Source organism: Cnephaeus nilssonii (assembly GCF_951640355.1).
Source record: "Cnephaeus nilssonii genome assembly, chromosome: 1".
In the NCBI taxonomy this organism is placed as follows: domain Eukaryota; kingdom Metazoa; phylum Chordata; class Mammalia; order Chiroptera; family Vespertilionidae; genus Cnephaeus; species Cnephaeus nilssonii.
The window spans coordinates 89,790,922-89,809,748 of NC_137072.1; the positions used below are offsets into that span (position 1 = coordinate 89,790,922).

General features: G+C 37.2%; 1 protein-coding gene across 2 annotated transcripts in view; it reads left to right on the forward strand.

Annotated features, from left to right (window-relative positions):
• Positions 1-447: 447 nt before the first annotated feature.
• The window catches only part of GABRA2 (gamma-aminobutyric acid type A receptor subunit alpha2), a gene marked incomplete at both ends in the record, with an annotated part of 103,568 nt that continues 85,188 nt past the window's right edge, over positions 448-18,827 (forward strand). Inside the window, 2 exons of one of the 2 annotated variants that reach the window (XM_079772650.1) lie at positions 448-521; positions 3,031-3,146. In XM_079772650.1, the coding sequence (XP_079628776.1) occupies positions 451-521; positions 3,031-3,146 (187 nt within the window). The remainder of the gene's footprint in view (positions 522-3,030; positions 3,147-18,827) is intronic. The other variant, XM_079772649.1, reaches the window with a different exon arrangement.

Here is an 18,827-nt window from a genome sequence, read left to right on the forward strand (position 1 = left end):
TCTCCTCCCCCTTTGCATTCTCCCCTCCAACGCAGACTCTTCTCTAGCTCCTATGTCAATTCAGGGTCCCGTGTGTTGTTATTCAAATGTCTCTCTGCGTGAGCACAAAACCGTGTTTGCTGAGGATGGGCAAAGTGTGATTACTTGATCATCTGTCAAAAATAAATAAATAAATAAATGAATAAATAAATAAATAAATAAATAAATAAATAAATACATAAATAAATAGGGGGAAAAAAAGGAAAGGAAAGAAGTAAGAAGAAAACACACAAAATACAACCCTCGCTCACCCAGTCGTCGTACCACACACTCACTCCGCTGGAATAGCCTCCATCGCTGTATATCCAATTACCAGCTGAAATGACAGTCTTTGGGGGCTATTTGGACGGTGGGGCTGAGTTTAATTGTTAGTGTATTTTGGTTTCCCTTCAGGGCTTTCCAAGAGCTGCAATGAAGATGAAATTGAACATCGACAACATGCAGTTACTGCTTCTGGTTTTCTTGATGTGGGACCCAATCAGGTGAGACATTTATTATATTTGACTCTTTTATTTCAGGGTTAAGGTGGCTTTTGAGAAGCTAGAGTATTTTGCAGTATTATTTCTGATGAAAAAAGATTGTACCAAGAAACTAAACTATGCAGGGGCAGAGATGATAAAAAGTTCACTGCTTCATGCTTTTAGCTATAAATGCAAAAGTGAACAGAACCATTGTCTTTTTTAAAAAAAAAATCACTGAAGGAAACAATACCCTTTGAATGGCATGTACTTGCAAGGAATTGAAGAGGTTAAGTTATATGCATATCAGAACACCAACATTCATTGAAGAAGTCAACAGTTTTCCTTTAAGCCACACAAAATGCACAAACTAAAATGATTTGAGTGTTAACTGAATATTTTCTTCTTTCTTTCTTTCTTTCTTACATTCTTTCTTTCTGCTTCTCTCTCTTTTTTTTTTTAATGGTCTTGGCTCTTTTAGTCAACACAGAAAACCTAAATGATATGTGAGCCTTAAGCCTCTAGGTGGAGGTAGTATACAACTTCACAATCACAAACAATAAGATAAAAGCTTGATTTATTAATCAACTTTTTACATTATTCATTTGGATATCTTTTGTTCTTAAAATGGTTACTACCATAAAGAGTACTGACTTTAAACATGTAACTATTTTTTTTTTTTTGGCTTATGTTCTACAAACATGAAATCATTTTTATTGCTTTCAGTAACTTCATCATAGCTGTAGTCTTTTCTGATTGTTTATCACCAATGGGCATCTTTTATTTATTGCCTTTAGTATGCTTTTAAAATAACAGGGGACTTAAAATATAAGATTCATAAAAATGTTCATGTAACCATTCCTTTTATTTTAGAAAAAAATAAGCCTTATTATATCTCTATTTCCCTTAAAATTTTTCATTTTCCTGTCCAAACAGTTGTCCAAGTATGAAAATATTTTCTAGAATTGAGAGAAAAATCTCTTTACAAAGACTTATTTTACTTGGAGAATATCTCATTAACATCTTAATACTGGGTTTAGAAAGAAACTGTAACATGTGCTTAAAAAACACTTTTGACTGAAAATCTCTATGTGGAACTTTGTGACTATCTCAGTGATTGGTTTTAAAATTAGCTTAAGGCAATATAGAAGCTTGAGGCTGGAGGGTATGAACTAATTTGCTTACATAATTTTAAAATGTTTATCTTCATATCGGTATTTTAATAGTTTTTCTGCTTTCAAGACAATATTTTAAGTTAGTTACCAATTTTTGATGTATTGTGACTATTTTTAACTATTAGCTGTATAATCATTTAAATGCAAATGGACTCTGTGAATGATATTTTACACAATACACCTTGCTCAGCATGCAGATTACATAGAATCTTTTATTTTAAAGGAGTGAACAAAAGTGATCAATTAATAATCTTTAAAAATCCTCAGCTTAACCGTATTTCTCTCTATTGGTTTTTTGTTCTCTATCTAACCAGTAATGCCCATGCCAGTATTTTATTCTATTATATAAACGATTCTCTATTTATTTATTTATTTATTTATTTATGACCAATAATTTAAATCTCTGATTCATTCTGGGGAAAACGGCAGTGAAAAGGGACATTCTGTTTTATACATCCTTTGCTTCTGCACCAATTTGCTGGATGTCACAAAACCAGATCTCTGGCTTTCTGATGGACAAATAATGGAGAAAAGTCACTGTTTTTAACCCTCTTTCCTGTGATAATTCGAGACCATTTGTTCTTTCCACAAATTTACCACACACAGGCTTACAAAAATAGCTGGACATCTGAATCTTTGGGGGGCCCCTATTGCCCCCTCTAAGTCCAGGCAGGAGGATCTCCTCTAAGGCTCTCTGCTGCTCTGTGAGTGCTGTGGTCCTTTCAGAGCCCACCTCCACCTCCTGGCTGCACAGAGCTTGGAACCCAGCCAGCAGAGTTCCCCTGATGTCTGTATTGCACTTGGCCATTGGGTGGAGGTATACCCAAAGTAAGGAAATCATCTTGCTTTAAAAGAGAAAAAGACATAAAGAGCAAAAGGAAGACATTCATGAGGAAGACAGAGAAAAATTAGTGCCTCAAAGGAAGCAATGTTTTTCTCAATTAATATTCGAATCACTGAAGAATGATTTCAGGAGACCCTTTGATTATTGTAGTTGGAATAACATTATTAATAGTATCTGCATGTGATCATCTACAATCATAACGTATTCTAGAGAATGGATTTTAGGGGGAAAAAAGGGATAACTCACACACAATGCTGAGTAGTAGATATCTGGAAAAATTTTGACATCAAACATTCTAATAATCTGGTATTTAATAGTAGTACCCATTTTCCACAGCATGTTTACCTTCCCCATAGACATAGTGGCATTTATAGAAGTGAAAAGAATAGGAAAATGGGTTGCACTAATAGGGAGCCTTACAATTCAAATCAAGAAAGAAGAGCATGTTGGTATTTGCAGAAAACATATATGTGTATATATATCTATATATCAGTTTGTAAAATTATCTCTTTAGGTTGGTGCTGGCTAACATCCAAGAAGATGGGCCAGAAAACAACATCACCATTTTTACAAGAATTCTAGACAGACTCCTGGATGGTTATGATAATCGGCTTAGACCAGGACTCGGAGGTAAAATGATTTTTACTTTCTTGTTAAACTCTCATGAAATAATGCCTTTAGAAGTTAAGGTCAGTATGTATATTTTGATACATTTCATGTATAAGTGCATTTCATGTATTAAAAAAAAGATAGTCAATAGAAAGTAAGTCCTGTCCTTTGGCGTGAATAGCTTTTAAATTAGCTCATTTACAATAGCTAAGTTTTGTAAACTTAAGAGTATGCTAAAGGGTAACATTATTGGGCAGAAATGCTTGTAACACCTTTGGTTTCCCTCACCACATTTTACAGATGCCCGTTTTAATATCAGTACAGATATGCAAAACTAAGCTGCATAAATAATAGAGTGTCTGAGTTGTATTTCAACACATACTCTTTTCAGGATTCTGTGATGGTATTTCTTATGCAGCATGTGGCATTTCTAAAACGCAGCACAGGTTTGGCATTCGTGAAAGTTTCAAAGACATTTTCCATATATGTTAGCTGTAGGCCTACATTTACTGGGCTGTGGCACAGTTTGACTTGAAATGTAAACATTCATTTTTCACCTCAGAAAAACAATCTATTTTTATTCACGAAGGTAAAGAAAATTAGGCCTGGCTAATATGTTAAATTTTAATTATCTTTCAGCATAGCTGGATGATAATAAGGAGATTAGGTGAGAGTAGGGGTTCTGAGTCAAAATATTGTTATTCATCCCTTCTAACGTGAGATATATATGTCTGCATGTACACATTTGCCACATGTGTGGGGTACTTATGAGGATGTTCAGTTTAGCAATTAATTCAAAATGAAGACGAATTAGTTGAACCCTTGATATTCATGGAAGATTTATATAGTTAGCCTGGTTATTACCAGGTTGGCAACTTAGCAATATTAAATCCCTTGAAACGTAATCAACTAAGTGCCTGTATGTTTATGTAAATATTTTCTTTGAAAAATGTAGGTGGTTGTTAATTTTATATATATTTAGCAACTGAATGGTTTTTAATTATCTAGGAATCAGAAAAAGCCAGCAAAGAAACAACTTGTTTTTAAACAAATGCCATTTAATCGCTATTTGTTTTTTATTTAAATCCTGAGAAGCACCTTGCATTGTAAGAGAGAAATGTCATAACCAGAAATATGACACATTGTATCTATCACAAATAATTCAGTTGAGTAATCTACATTTATTTTTCCAAAAGAAAAAAAAAAACGGAAAGGAACAGAATACTTCCTTAGTAATTAATATGTCTAATGTTCATGAATATAAGGTACTACTGTCATGTTAGCATACATGACCATGAGCCATTGCCAAACATATACAATAGAAATATGCCTAGCATAAGGCTTTCACAATTCATGATAGACATTTGAGAGCTAGATTGCACCAAGGCAGATATTTTTTTCTAAGCCATAGATTTTACTATTTTTAAATAAATTATGTGCTATCAAAAATATTTGAGCTAGACCTTGGCTTTTGTCTCTGAGGCTCTAGGAGAAAGAATTACACTGTGGTTGTATGGTGGGTAGTAGAAACTACTTGTTGGAGGACATGGGTTTTGCCATTTATCTCTTTATATTTATTTTGTAATATCTCGTACATTCATTTTTACTGCTATTGTCAGGACTCAAATATAGATCCCTGTCACCATATTTTTTTCCCTTTTTTTATTGATTTTTTACAGAGAGGAAGGGAGAGGGATAGAGAGCTAGAAACATCGATGAGAGAGAAACATCGACCAGCTGCCTCCTGCACACCCCCCACCGGGGATGCGCCCGCAACCAATGTACATGCCCTTGACCGGAATCGAACCTAGGACCCTTCAGTCCGCAGGCCGACGCTCTATCCACTGAGCTAAACCGGTTTTGGCCCTGTCACCATATTATTTGGGTTAATACAATGGATTAAATGGATCTCCTTGCCTAGTGTTTTTGTTCCCTAAACTTTATCTGATATTATACATACTAGAAGCCCGATGCACGACGATTAGTGCTAGAATGGGCTTTCCTTTCCCTGGCTGCCGGCACTGCCTTTCCACTCCGGCCCAACCCCTTTCCCCTCAGGCCCTGGAGCCACCTCTTTCCGCTCCAGCCCCGCCTTCCCACACTGCCCAGAGGCCCTGAGAGACCAGGGGTGGGTCAGAACGCCTGCATCGTCGCAACAACAACACAAGCATCTTGCCCCTGTCACTCCGCACCTGTGTATGCAAATTAACCGACATCTTTGTTTGGTTAATTTGCATATCACTCCTGATTGGCAGGTGGCGTAGCGGAGGTACGGTCAATTTACATGTTTGTCTATTAATAGGTAAGATGGTAATATTATTTGTCTTCTTTTATTCTTACAATGCTTTTATATGTCACTCTATTCTCTTGATCCGATATCTTGCTTGGCTCCCCATTGCCTTCAGTAGATGGCGTGAGGAGTAGTGGAAAGAATATGGGCCTTGGAGGCTGATAGATCTAGATTGAAGTTTTTGCTCCACCCACACCCAAAGCAAAGCCTTAGCCAGTCTCTGCTTCATTTTATTTAAAGTAGCCATGCTATATCTCCATTTCTGCTTCATAGGTTTGATGATTGGATCCCACAAACAAAAAGTATACATAAAGCTGGTGCCACACACTAGCAGTTCAACAAAGATCTATTCTGTCTCTCCTCCCTTAGATATCGAAGTTGCCAATCAATGTTTTCTGCAGTCTGCTTCTCTGGTTTCATTTTTTGTTTCTCCTCTCATGTGTCCTGCACTTCAAATGCATCAGTTCATTTTCCCTTGATTACCATTAGAGTCTTCTCCCATGGCCTTTGGACATATTATCCACCTCTCACTGAAATTATTTTTCCTCATCCTCTCTGATGATCTCAATTTTACCTTTCCTATAAAGACCACCTCAACACTAGTCCTCTTTAGGAAAGATTTTTCATAACTAAATCGAAACACCCAGATTCAATTTTCTCTCTCTTGAAATTCTTTAGCAGTTGTTGGCTCTATATCTCATTTGGTACTTATTATGTGCTCTCTTGGATTATTTATTACCTCTTTATGTGTCTCTTGTTACTTTAACAAGATTGCAAGCTCATTGAGGCAAGATATTGTATCATAAATCCTGTGTGCCTCAGCAACTAAATATTGATTTGCATATTGTGGCCGTAAAATAAATGTTGATGGCTTGATTAACTTTTCTGTGACCAGTTAATCATCTGTAAAATGGAGCTATTCATATCTGGCTGACCATGTTGAAGTGATGTGTTGAGCATCATGCTGCAGAATTGTAGTGTTGCTTAGTGAAGAGAACTTTAGACTGCGGTGATTCCGGAAAAATCCTGGTTCTGGTACTGAACAGTCTCCTATGACCTTTGAACACTGAGCCTCTCTGGGTCACATTTGTCCTGTATAGAAGGAGATTACTAATAGTGATATTCTTAAAAGTTTTTGATGAATAGCAAATACAATGACATATGCAAAGAATTTAGCACAGCAACTAGTATATTGTAGAGAGTTAATAAATAATAATAACTAAAAGAATTTGAAAAACTTTCTGAATGTTCTGTTGTAAATTTAAATTATTATTATGGTTACTTCTGCATCCAAAATTCTTAGCCTGAATGTTCATATGTCATTCCAAATAGAAAGTTCAGGGAAATTACTGTATCATTATGTCCCAGAAATTAATAAGGGAAAAATGGGCTTGATTCTATTTTAATATATCAAGCTGAGCATCTCTGTTGATGAATAATTTGGGTAATTAATCTCAATTATTATTTGCTTTCCTTTGTGAGTTTCATATAAATGAATACATTAAGAAATAGCAATCAGTTTTGGACCAGGAGTTAGAAAAATTATCCTTTTCACCTGGCTGTGCCACTTACTAGATCTTATCTCGACAAGATACTTAGACATTCTGAGCGCTGGTATTTTCTGTGGGAATGTGGACATAATTGTATTTTATTCTGAGAGAAGGAAGGGAAATTGGGATTCAAATATATAACAAAGGTTATGCAATATATTGAGTGATAAAATTTTAAGATATTTAATGATTAATAATAGGTCTTTAAAATTTAAGTCAGATCATGCCACTCAACTGCTCAAAACCCTGCAATGGTTTCCACTTCATTCATAATTAAGCCGGAATTTCTTGTGCTGGACTCCAAGGGCCTGCAGGATCTGCCTCTCTGTTCTCCCTCTGACCTCCCCTCACACAGCTCTCCTTGCTGCTGCTGCTGCTGCTGCTGCAGTCACACTGGCCCCCTTTCTGTTCTTGGAGAGCACCAGGACACTCCTGGGAGCCTTTTCCCTGGAAAGCCATTGATCTCACCTTCTCAATAAGACCTATCCTGACCAACCACATAAATACAAGATAATTTATATCTTTATTAATGCTATGTCAATTGCTTATTTTTGTCTATTTTGCTAGAATATAGGCTCATTGAGGTCAGGGATTTTGGCCCACCTGTTGTTTGGTTCATAAGCATTGGTAAGCACTCAATTGAACAGATCTTGAATAAATATTAATTGTATTTATTTATGTAATTTTATTTTAGTATGCTACCGGGAAAAGAATCAACTATAGGACTTATTCTTAAAATAAATGGAGCGATTGTCATTCAATTACCACATTAGACTTTCACTCTTAATATCAACATATTTAAGGCCGAGTTCTTGGTGAATTGGAATCTTTGTTACACCTGTTACTCAGATTCCTGATTTAATGTGAGATGTAATTCTGCCATGAACAAGCTGTGATTTCGGATGATCCACTTATCTGAACTGTGACTTAATTTTCTCATCTGTAAAATGGAAGGAGAAGTTCTTACTCTGTTTATGTCTCACAGGAATATGTGGGGGTCAAGGAAATTAAAATTCTTAAGAAAGCATAATGTGACATACACTTGATAAGTATTATATTGTTAGGAATAGCAGAGTTCTTCAAGGAGAATATCATCTATCCTTTAAAATCCTGACCAGAAAATATTGGTATGTGTTGTGCATTTTTTGGTTTACTTCCCTGTGAGCCTGGAAACTTGAGATGGGTTTGCCTTTATATGTTATCTACCAAGACCACACATTCAGATTAGTTAGAACGAATAACTGAATCATTTTTCCCCCTTTTGTCTTCATTTTAGCCATTGGAGCTAACAACTCATCATATGGCTCATCTATTTTTATTCCATAAAAGGCTTTCCAATTGTTAGCTGAATGAAAGGAGCAACATTTGTTTTTTGGATGAATTTTACGGGGTCATTGGAAAAATGAATGTGTAGACAGGCCTTGTATATTTTGACAGCTAACATCCACAATGCTAAATAGTGACAACTATTAGAAATGACAAGGCTTGGTATCTAAATTATAGATTCAGTCTGGAAAATTTGGATTGAGTACCATGCTTAATTGCATTTCAAAAGCTGTTTTGAAGAACCTTTTCCTTCCCCACCCCCATTCTCTCATTTTATATTCTGAAACCTTGAAGAATCTTTCAGCTTAAAGCCATGAAAAACATGATGTACAATCATAGACTTAGTGGCTGAGGGTGAATTTTCAACTTCACTCTTGGATACTTATTCTCAAGCTATAGGGAGATGTGTGCTAACATGTTCTATGCATTTTACTACTCTCAAATTTATAAAAATAAAGTATAGGCTATTCAGTGGCAAAAATAATATAGAAAAATCTGATCTCTTCCAGAACCTAAGAGGAGTCTGACCTCAAAATAACATCTTATTACTCTATAAATAATGGTTATGATCAATGCCTCTGGATACCAACATCTTTGGACTTCACTTCTGTTGCCACCATATATTAACTGCAAGACTTTTGCATGTTACTCAACCTCTCAGTGCTTTTGCTCCTTTATTTGTACAATGAGAGGAAATTATGTGACTTTGGTTTTCTTGGATTTAATTTTTTAAAATCGAAATCCTTCAGACAGTTTCTGACATGCAGACTAAAACCTCAATACATATTGATATCATCGCTGTTATTGTTGGTCCCGTTACATTACTCCTTCTATGAATGCAATAGAGGGCATCACCCATTGTTTCACTTAATTTATAACAGCTGTGACTTCCAAAAAATAATAAACTTGTAGCTCATATAACCCACTTTTAAAGCAAGGAGATGTTTGTCTTTCTTATACAATTAGTTGCATTAGGCAGATACACCTGTGTATATTTATGGAATCTCTGTAAACAAAACCTATTACAAAAGAGGTATGACATATTTAGTGCTTTTTATAATTATTATCATGACATGTAACAATCTGGCATCCACAATTCATGATAATAGGTTTACCTGTAAGAGCAAAGTTATATTTACAGGAAAAAAAGCTCGTGATAAGACATAAGTGGTGATTTTAGAGACGTTAAACTCATATGATGCTGTCAAGTATCAGGTGTATGCCTGATACTTGACAGCATCATAAGAGGTGAGGGGTGGTTGAGGCATCTGGAGGGATCTGCGATCTCTCTAAAGAATTGAGGAGGGAAAAGGGGAAAAGTGGGCTGCAAAATGAGCACAAAGGAGGAGATTGAACTGTCAAGAAGTTCTAATCTCGGATGGAGGGAATGTATTGGGGACTCTGCTACTTTGAAAAGCTGTGATATTTGGGATTCACCTCATTCAGCAGCTGTGATTGGGGCTGATGCTCTCCAAGCGGCATGAGAAAGCTAGATTCCGGTCTATCTTCCCATCTGACTTAGATTTCTGGGATTCCTAGAAGTGTTCATGGGATGATAATTTTCAGAATAAGCCTTGGCATCGGAAACTTTCAGAGATTTTTTTCACTCCCTACCACCAGATCTTCTCTACTCTTCTTGAGTTTGCCTAAAGGTCATGGGAATGCCGCAGTTGATTATTTGATGAGTGAGAAATGGAAATGAGTTAGGGTGATTTCACACAAGGGTGTAAATAGCTTTCAGGAAATGGGTAAATGACTAATATCAAGTCATTTGTCATTTCCTAGTTATTTAGAATTATTTTGTGGAAAGCATGAAACATAGAAAGAAGAAAGGTACTCGCTGCCTGCAGTAGGGTGCTCTGGGGGAGGCTGAAGCTCTGGGCCTGCCTTCCACAGTCCGTTCCTTCAGTTTTGTCGCCTGGCCTGCGGCTCTCCCTCTGGCACGGAAATCATATGGGCTTCATCACAGTGCATGTTAGGTTAAAAACACACACACACACACACTCACACACACACATACATACTCACACACACACACACACATACACACACACACACACGCACTCACACACACATACGCACACACACATACACACACACGCACTCACACGCACACACACACTCACACACACACATACGCACGTACATACGCACTCACACACACACACACATACGCACTCACACACATACACACATATGCACACACATACACATACATACGCACACACATATGCACTCTCACACACACATACACACACATACGCACTCACACACATGCACACACACAACATGGGAATGTTATGCACATATATTTGGATCCTTTCTAATATTTCAAGGCAAGACTAAGGAACATGTTAGTGTTTCTGCACACCCTCGCTAACGCTGTGTGTTGCTTGCCCACTCCTCATCAGAGAATCTTACAAAGACAGACTTCTGAAATGTTTAGAGTGAGGTAATTTTGCAGAACATTTTCTCAGTTTGTTGTTTTAACTAGATATGTAGCTTGCAATTATTTCACAGGAAAGGCAGAATGAGTACATGGAAGCAATACTATGCCTTAGATTGCTTGGTGGAATTTATATTCCCAAATAGCATCTCTCCAGCAAAATTCAAGTAAGTTAATTGAAGTATGTGACCTAGAGCATACTACCTATGTTTTAATGATCTAACACTAAGGCTTTGTTTTTCCCTTAAAACATTTTTGGCTAATAGCAGTTTGTTCTCTCAACCATGGTCTCCAGAAAGGTGTTGCCCTCAGCCATAATTTTGAGGGATTGCTGTTTTTGCTTTCTTAGGTACAACATGCCTCACCCACTGTATTGTTTGCCCTCTAGGATTTAAACTCAAGTGCGACCAAAGTGTTTTTGTTTTTCCTCCACTTTAAACATACAGTGGATAAACTGGACCATAAGCATGACTGATCCATTTGTGTTAGTATTATTTTTTTTTTATTGCTACAGCTCAATCATATTGTAGAAATCTATGTTAGTAGTGGAGATGGCCAAGTAAACAGCTTGGCCAGTCAGTAATTCATTACTCTTCAATGTATCAGCATAGAAGGAGTCAAATGAAATTATTCTAGCATTCTGTTTCCTAACACATGTCTATTGAAGACTTCCTATGTTCCAGACATTTGTAGGATATAACAATGGAAACGTGTAGTGATGGCCTCCAGGGGATGACCTTCCTTGGAGGACAGGTAAGGTAGATACACTATAATTGTTAATGTAACTTGAAACATTAGAACACATTGTCCCATTATAAGAACATACTATTGATGTTTAGAAAAGTAAGAATTCACTTTTACTTATACCATATATAGTTCTGTTCCTACATGCAGAGTTCATTTATTCAACTGGTTCTTACTAAGGGCCAAAGATTGGCTGGGTCCTACTTTAAATACTATGATGAATAAGAACCAATCATTGCAGAAATTTATATCACACCAGATTTTGGCTCTTTCTGCCTTTTGAGTGTTCTAGACATTAGTTTCTTTTTTTAGTTTCTTTTTTCCCCCTTCTTAATTAAGAATATTGTATAATCATCCCATATTTCTTTTATTGAACTCTAAGTTTTATCCCAGAAATGGGGAGTGATTTCTGGTATATTTACTGCCAGGATGAGAGTTGTGCTATCTATGGAACTAAACAGCAATCAGAGAGCATGTCTGCTGTAGGGGTGATGAGAGTGTTTGTGTTGTGTGGCATTCCCAGAGGTAAGAAAGTAAGTGTTAATCCCAATGGAAACTTCTGGATACTACTCAGTTCTCCTTTTAAGGACAACTTATTTTCTGCCCTTCTTAATTTGTTTTCAGCTGCAGACGAGTTAAATAATAACTAGATATGTCCTATGCAATAAAGAAAATAAATGACATGAGGTGTAATATAATAAGTATTTGGATTTTTAATATTCCTGATAAAACAGAATTCTGAAAACTTGTTTTTAACTTGATATACTCCCATCCCTTGAGGTACATATTTTATCATTTAAGAGTAAGGAATGAAGAGAGTGAAATTAATGTTTAAATTCAAAAAGATTTCATGTAGAAGCTCATCAAATTAGGGAAATCAACTTATCATAAGACATTGGTCCCTTAGAATTCCCCATTGAGTTTTCTAATTTTAAGTAATTTATCATAGGTAGTAGTTTTCAAATCTTTGTAAGTTTTTATTATATCTTTTTAAAAATTAAAAAAAAACTGGCATGTAGGAAAGTATGAGGCCATATTTACCTTAATTTGACATAAGTTAAGTGGTGTAAAGTTTTATCTTTTTTACATTTCTACTTGTTTTTTTAATATTTAAAACATATTAAACACACAAAAAATGATTTCAGATAAAATTTAAAAATATAGTATTCTGTTATAAGAACATTCTTTTTATAAACAACTTTAATAACATTCAGAATGTTAGCTCCCTGTTAGGGAAACGAATGCAAAATGTAGCACAAAGATTGTTCCAGTCATGTGTATGGGGCCATTCTTTCTGTATCAGAAGATATTATCAGTTAGCATATTATGAGTTTGATTTAAAGCATAATAAAAAGGTAAGGTTTTTCTTCTTCTGATTTAGTATTCACAGAAAAATATATGTCCAAATTAAGATACTGTTCTTTTCAACTATTTGATGGAGATGGTTAGTGAAGTCTACTAGATTTTATAAATATTTCAGAAATATGATCTAATGAGTGGTTCAGTGAATTTCTTCTATGAGTAGAGGAGTAGAGATATGTCATGAGGTTAAGAAGGTTGAAGAAAGGATAAGAACTATAAATGTCTCTTAATAGCATTCCCAAGTCCATTATCTATATTATGTTTTATAGTGGTATCAAAAGTATTTTAGTAAGTATTGGGGAAGCCTTTGCCTCTCATTAAGAAGGTGAAAGGACCATTTTAGAATGGTGTGTATTAAAAGCTTTCCAGGGCAAAGAGATCTCCAGGCCTGAATTGGAGGAGTGGTTGGAGAAAGGGAACAATGTCATGGGAGACATTTAGAAAGAGATGAAAAGTTTCCACTTGACTCCTAGGTACTCACAAGAAGGTTTTAGAGTTGAAGTAAAAAGATGCTGAATTACTGCTCAGAAATTTGAGTTGGGGAGTCCAAAATTTTTCAATTATATGAATTTTTTAAAAGCTCTTACATAGAATTAAGCAAATCTGCCATAGTCAGAGAATTGTGGTAAATGGAACAAATTAATTTTTGTTACCGTGATTGCATGGAGCAGCTCTCCTATTTCTTAAGATGGAAAATAGTGAACTAAAATGCCAGGCAGATTTACAAGGAAGATTAAAATTTGGATACCAAGAGGGAAGAAGTCTTAATTAAAAGAAAATGGAATTGCGAGGCTGGTGTTCAGGTCAGGTAGAGGGGAATATAGGAGGGTAGATTTAATTAGTTATCTAGGGCATGTGAGAGAATAATCATCAAAGCAAAAAATGTGTGGCTGAAGACTGTGCTTTGTAGAATAGCAAAAGAATGGCCCAACACATGCTAGAGGAGTTGGAGCTTTAGGATCTTAAGAGAGTAAATGGGGTAGCTTAGGTGGTGAAATGTTAGAAAGGGTGAATGTAGAGCCATTTTAAAGGATGTTGTATTAGAACTTTACAGTAAGTCCCTAGATCACTCAAAATTAAAACTGAATATTCATTTAGCATTGTGAGTAGCTTTTGCCTTTATAACCATTACAGATAGAAGATCAAAGATAACTAACAGGAAATAGTAAATAGAAACATATTACTAATAGTGTTTATAATAAAGTATGTCACTATTTAAAAGAGATTAAATATCAAACATGACTTGTTATTCTTAAAACGTATAAACCAAAATGACGGTGTCAGAAGTCTTAAAAGGAGCGTATCAGGAAGATGAAGTAGTAAGAATATTGCTGTAGAAGAATCCATTCCAACTTGCATTCTTTGAAGCTTCGCAGATAATCTGAAGGGCTCTTGAAGGTGTTTTTGGCTGCCACCAAACTGGTCTTATGACTCATAGCTTTAGCACGGAGGGTCATGTAGACTTCCTTTTTTTCTAATATTTTTATTTTATTGATTTCAGAGAGGAAGGTAGAGGGCGAGAGAGAGAGAAACATCAATGGGAGAGAATGCGTGTCCCCCACTGCAGATCGAGCTGGCAACCCGGGCATGTTCCCTGACTAGGAATCGAACCATGACCTCCTAGTACAGACAGCAACGCTCAACCATTGAGCCACACTGGCTGGGCCAGAGTCATGTAGGCTTTCCAGTGGGACCCAGTCATTAACTCAGGATGGAGATATTTACATTTTGATGCAGTTCTGCTTATTACACGGATATTGCCAGCCTTTGTCACTCTCCTTTAGCTGCTGCCACACTCAGTCTACCCTTTGCCATTTTTGGTGACATCTTCTAATACAGGCACGTCACACTCAGACCTCTGACTGCCACCAGTCACAGGGGGCAGTTTCCGCCACTGCCCCTGCTGCCTCAGAACAGCTGGGAGGTTAAGCAGAATCTATCAGCGGATGAGGAAAGTGGGCAGGTGCATGTTTAAGTGAGAGGGTATGAGAGTTAGTCAGGCGGAAGGCACATGTCTCTTCATCAGATCCTTTCCCTCTAGGGAACCGTTTTGTGACCTGTCGTTTTCGTAATTTCCCCCTCCACTCAGAGAGGGCGGTGTGACACTTCACATATTTCTGTCCGAAGACATTAGAAGAAGGCACAATAATCCCACTGACTTTTTATAGTGCACAGGGAAGCCAATGGGGAACAAAGGAAGCCTTGCTCCCTAACATTGGGATAGAATAACAAATATACGTGACAGGAGAATATCATTGTAGCCTTTATCAGTTAAGGATGTGTTAGAAAGAAACATATTTATCTACAGCGATTTCAGTGGGAATCAATTTTTCTCACAAACAAAAGAAGTCAAGAGGTAGGTGCTATTAGTCCTGGCTGAGTTCTAAAAGACAGCATCAAGAACCCAGACTCTCTATTTCGCTATGTCTTGTTCCTTAGTGTTTAGTTCTGGCCGCTGCCGCTCTAGCTATCATCTCCATGACCCAGCCTGGAGTAAAAGGAAGAGAAGGCACCAGCTCCATTCATTCATTTCATCAGAAAAATACCCCTTCCCAGAACCTGCAGCTGGTTTTCACCTCTGCCTCATAGCTATTTCCTGCTAGGAGGGCATCTGAGAAAAGAAGTGTTTTTTTCCTGGGCTTGGGCACATTTCTGCCCTAAACAAAACTGGAGGTTTCTTACAAGGAAGATTGGTTGGATGTTCAGTCAGTTAACTTGCAAGCCATATCTACCAGATCTACTAATGCTAACAGAAAAGTTACTTAACCGCTCTGCGCCTCAATTTCCTGCTTTGAAACATGAAAAATTTCAGTGACAATGATAAGATGATACATCCAGAGTACTTAAAAGTTGAATTGCTTATGAATTGCCGAGGTGGGGATGGTTACAATGCAGATTTTGATTTGGTTTGTCCCTCTGGACCTTACGAGGCTGCATGTCCAATAGGCCCCCAGCTGCTGCTGATGCTGCTAGTGCTTGGGCCATACTGAGGAGCAAGGCGGTACTCAGCTAAGGCTGCCCAAGTACAAGCCCATGGTGCATCATAGCGAATGGAATGGAATGCAGAGAAGAGGCCCTGTAAGTGCTCTGTTTGGTGTCAGAGATCTAGCTCCTCTCGAAACACACTTCCCTTCTCCGGAATCTGCGTCCCTTTACCATTCTTCATCTGTTTCATTCTTCGGTTCCTGTGTATCTTCTTCTCTCTTCTTATATGTGCTTCCTAAGCTTCTGTAGTTTTAACTCTTACTGCTTTCCACCTTAAGGATTTCCCTCGGCAAATGAATAGAAAATAAGGTCCTTGTTCATCCCTTAACCTCAAACATTAACCTATGTGTGCATGACCTCTCGTCCTGATGCTGTTTTCTGATGCAAAGTTGCTCCTTATTGCCCAGATGAACACCCTTGTGTGACCACCCATCACTTTCAGGATCCGCTCCGGAGAATTTAATGTAGTGTATATAGGCTCTGGCCTCTGTTCACTCTTCTGACCTCATCTTTCACTACGTATCACTGTCTTGCACCGAGGGGACTGAGTTCACCGACCTTCTTTCAGTGTTTATCTTTTAATGCATCTGGCTTTCGCTAGCCTGTGGGCCTTTAGGCAGGCTCTTGCTTCTGTTGGGAACACATTTTTCTTTCTTCTGGTTCTAGCTTAGATGTTATTACTTTCTAGCAGCCTTATATGACTAACATATGCACCCCCCCCCCCCCACACACACACACCACATTTCTATTGAACAAATCACCCATTACTACATTTGGCATCAAATCATTGTGCTCTTTTGTAACTCCGTGTTCCACCGATTGGACTGTAAGATCTCTAAAGGCAGACATTTATTACTCCTTGTGTGTTGCTCTAGCGCAGGAATGTTTAATGCTTCTAGGAGGTAGATAGTAATCAAGATATTTGTCGAATAGATGAATAGACAAATGATAAACTGTGTTGTTTCATACATGGAATTTCTCAAACTTCCAGAAAGTAAATTTTGCCACCTAAAACTGCGTTTCATACTGTCGTTCCCTTGCATGGTTAGTAGCATCCTTATTTGTCAAGTTGCAAGAGCTGAAAATCCATCTGAGAATAACTTTTCCAATTATCTTTACTCCTTTCTAGCCTCCTGGTTCTAGTTGTGCTATCCTCTTATACACAGACATCTGTCTGATTGGCCAGCTTGCTTTTAAATAAATAATTAACTTTAAAAATTTAGAAATGAGGATATTTCTGTCTTCTAATCATGGCAGATCTGGTGACCCTGGGCTAAAATTCCTGATAGAAATAGAAAATGAAATTAAATTGATGACAGAATTTGAAACTAAGCAACGGTTTTCTTATTAAAGGGGTTGTGCCCTCTACGGTTAGCTAGAAATCTCATTTAGTCCATGTCAAGTTATCTATCTGGCCATTAAATAATAGTAAAGACCTCCTATCCCTAAAAAAAAAACACCCCATAAAACATTTGAGTACATAAATTTCACTCTATCCTATTTTCTATGTGACCAGATTTTTATTTTTTAATTACATTTGAGTAGGTAATTCTTTTGCTCAACATTCTTCAATGACTTTCATTTTTTCAGAACATAATCTCCAGTATGTTTAACCATGTCCAGAAACCAGAATAAGGGGAACCAAACCCTTATGCTTCTTCTGGGCAGGGCAGATAAAGGGATGCGTTGAGTTGACATTATAGAGACTGAAGAACTAGGGAATGTGCCTTCATTGTGTGCAGGGAGCTGGGTTTTACCTGATGATTGGAATATAAGTGTTTGAGATTAGAGTTGCCAGATATTCCAGTAATTTTTCAAAAGTCATTGGAAATATTGATTTTTTATGGGACGGTTCTTAATTTTTAAAGGCTAAACAATCCTAACCCAAATGAAAACAAACAAAATCTTGTGCTTCTCAAACAAGACACACTTGAGCCTTATTACTTTGCAGCCTCTGGCCCTAAACCAACATTTCTCATGAAGGCCATGAAGAAATCATTTGCATAACATGTTAAATACAAGTTTAACAAATCCTCAAGTATCCCTTCAGTTTGGGTTTGGGTTTCGATTTAGGAATCTGCATTTCATCAAATATTCTTGGTTTTGGTTCTGGTTGTTCAAACACTGGACTCAATCATCTATCTCCAAGTTTCTGGATAGAAATGATGGTGCCTTCCTCCATTCTCTCCTAGTACTTTACTTGTATCCATTTAATTCAACATGAAAAGGAAAATGTCTAATAAGATCACTCTGTTATCAAGTGGATCTCACTCGCAACTTCCTGGATAACCTCAAAAAAGGGCTTTTGCATCACTGTTCCAAGCTGGCTTTCATTGTTATAGTGTCGGAGACCTACTTTTGTTTACCAGGTATATTCATCTGAATGAACTGGCTTATGTACCAGTGACTGCTCTTGGCTTACAACAATCAAGTTTATTGCTCTGTCATTTGTCTGGCTCATGACCCACACGGTCCACTGAGGTTGAATGTGTGGGGTTTGGGCTCTCCTACACATCGTCTTCACGTAGAGTCTCAGGCTGATGGACCTCCACCGTCTAAAACATTGCTGGTGACTGTGGCAGGGAAAAGATGTGGCCATCTCATCACTCGAAGCTTCTTCCCAGATGTGACCTAACATCATTTCTGCTCACACTCTGTTGCTCAAAGGAAGCCATATAAACATGCTTAGCTTCATGGGGCAGGGAAGTCAACTCTACCGTTTACCCAGAAGTAGAAGAACTGGAGATATTTGGCAGCTTAGCAAACAGCACCTATTTCTCAGGTTGTAACGTATCTTCAGTAGTGACAGATAATATACTAGAATGTTGGTGACCCTGGTCAAGTCTGGTTTGAAAATATATATAATTCAGCAACAGTGTTTTGTGTGTAACTTACATAGAGTGTTTCATGAAGTTGTTATGCTACTTTGACACAACTGATTGGATGTACCTTTAAAAGCTTCTTTCCCAGTTCCCAGGAATAAAGAGCTTTGGCATGTG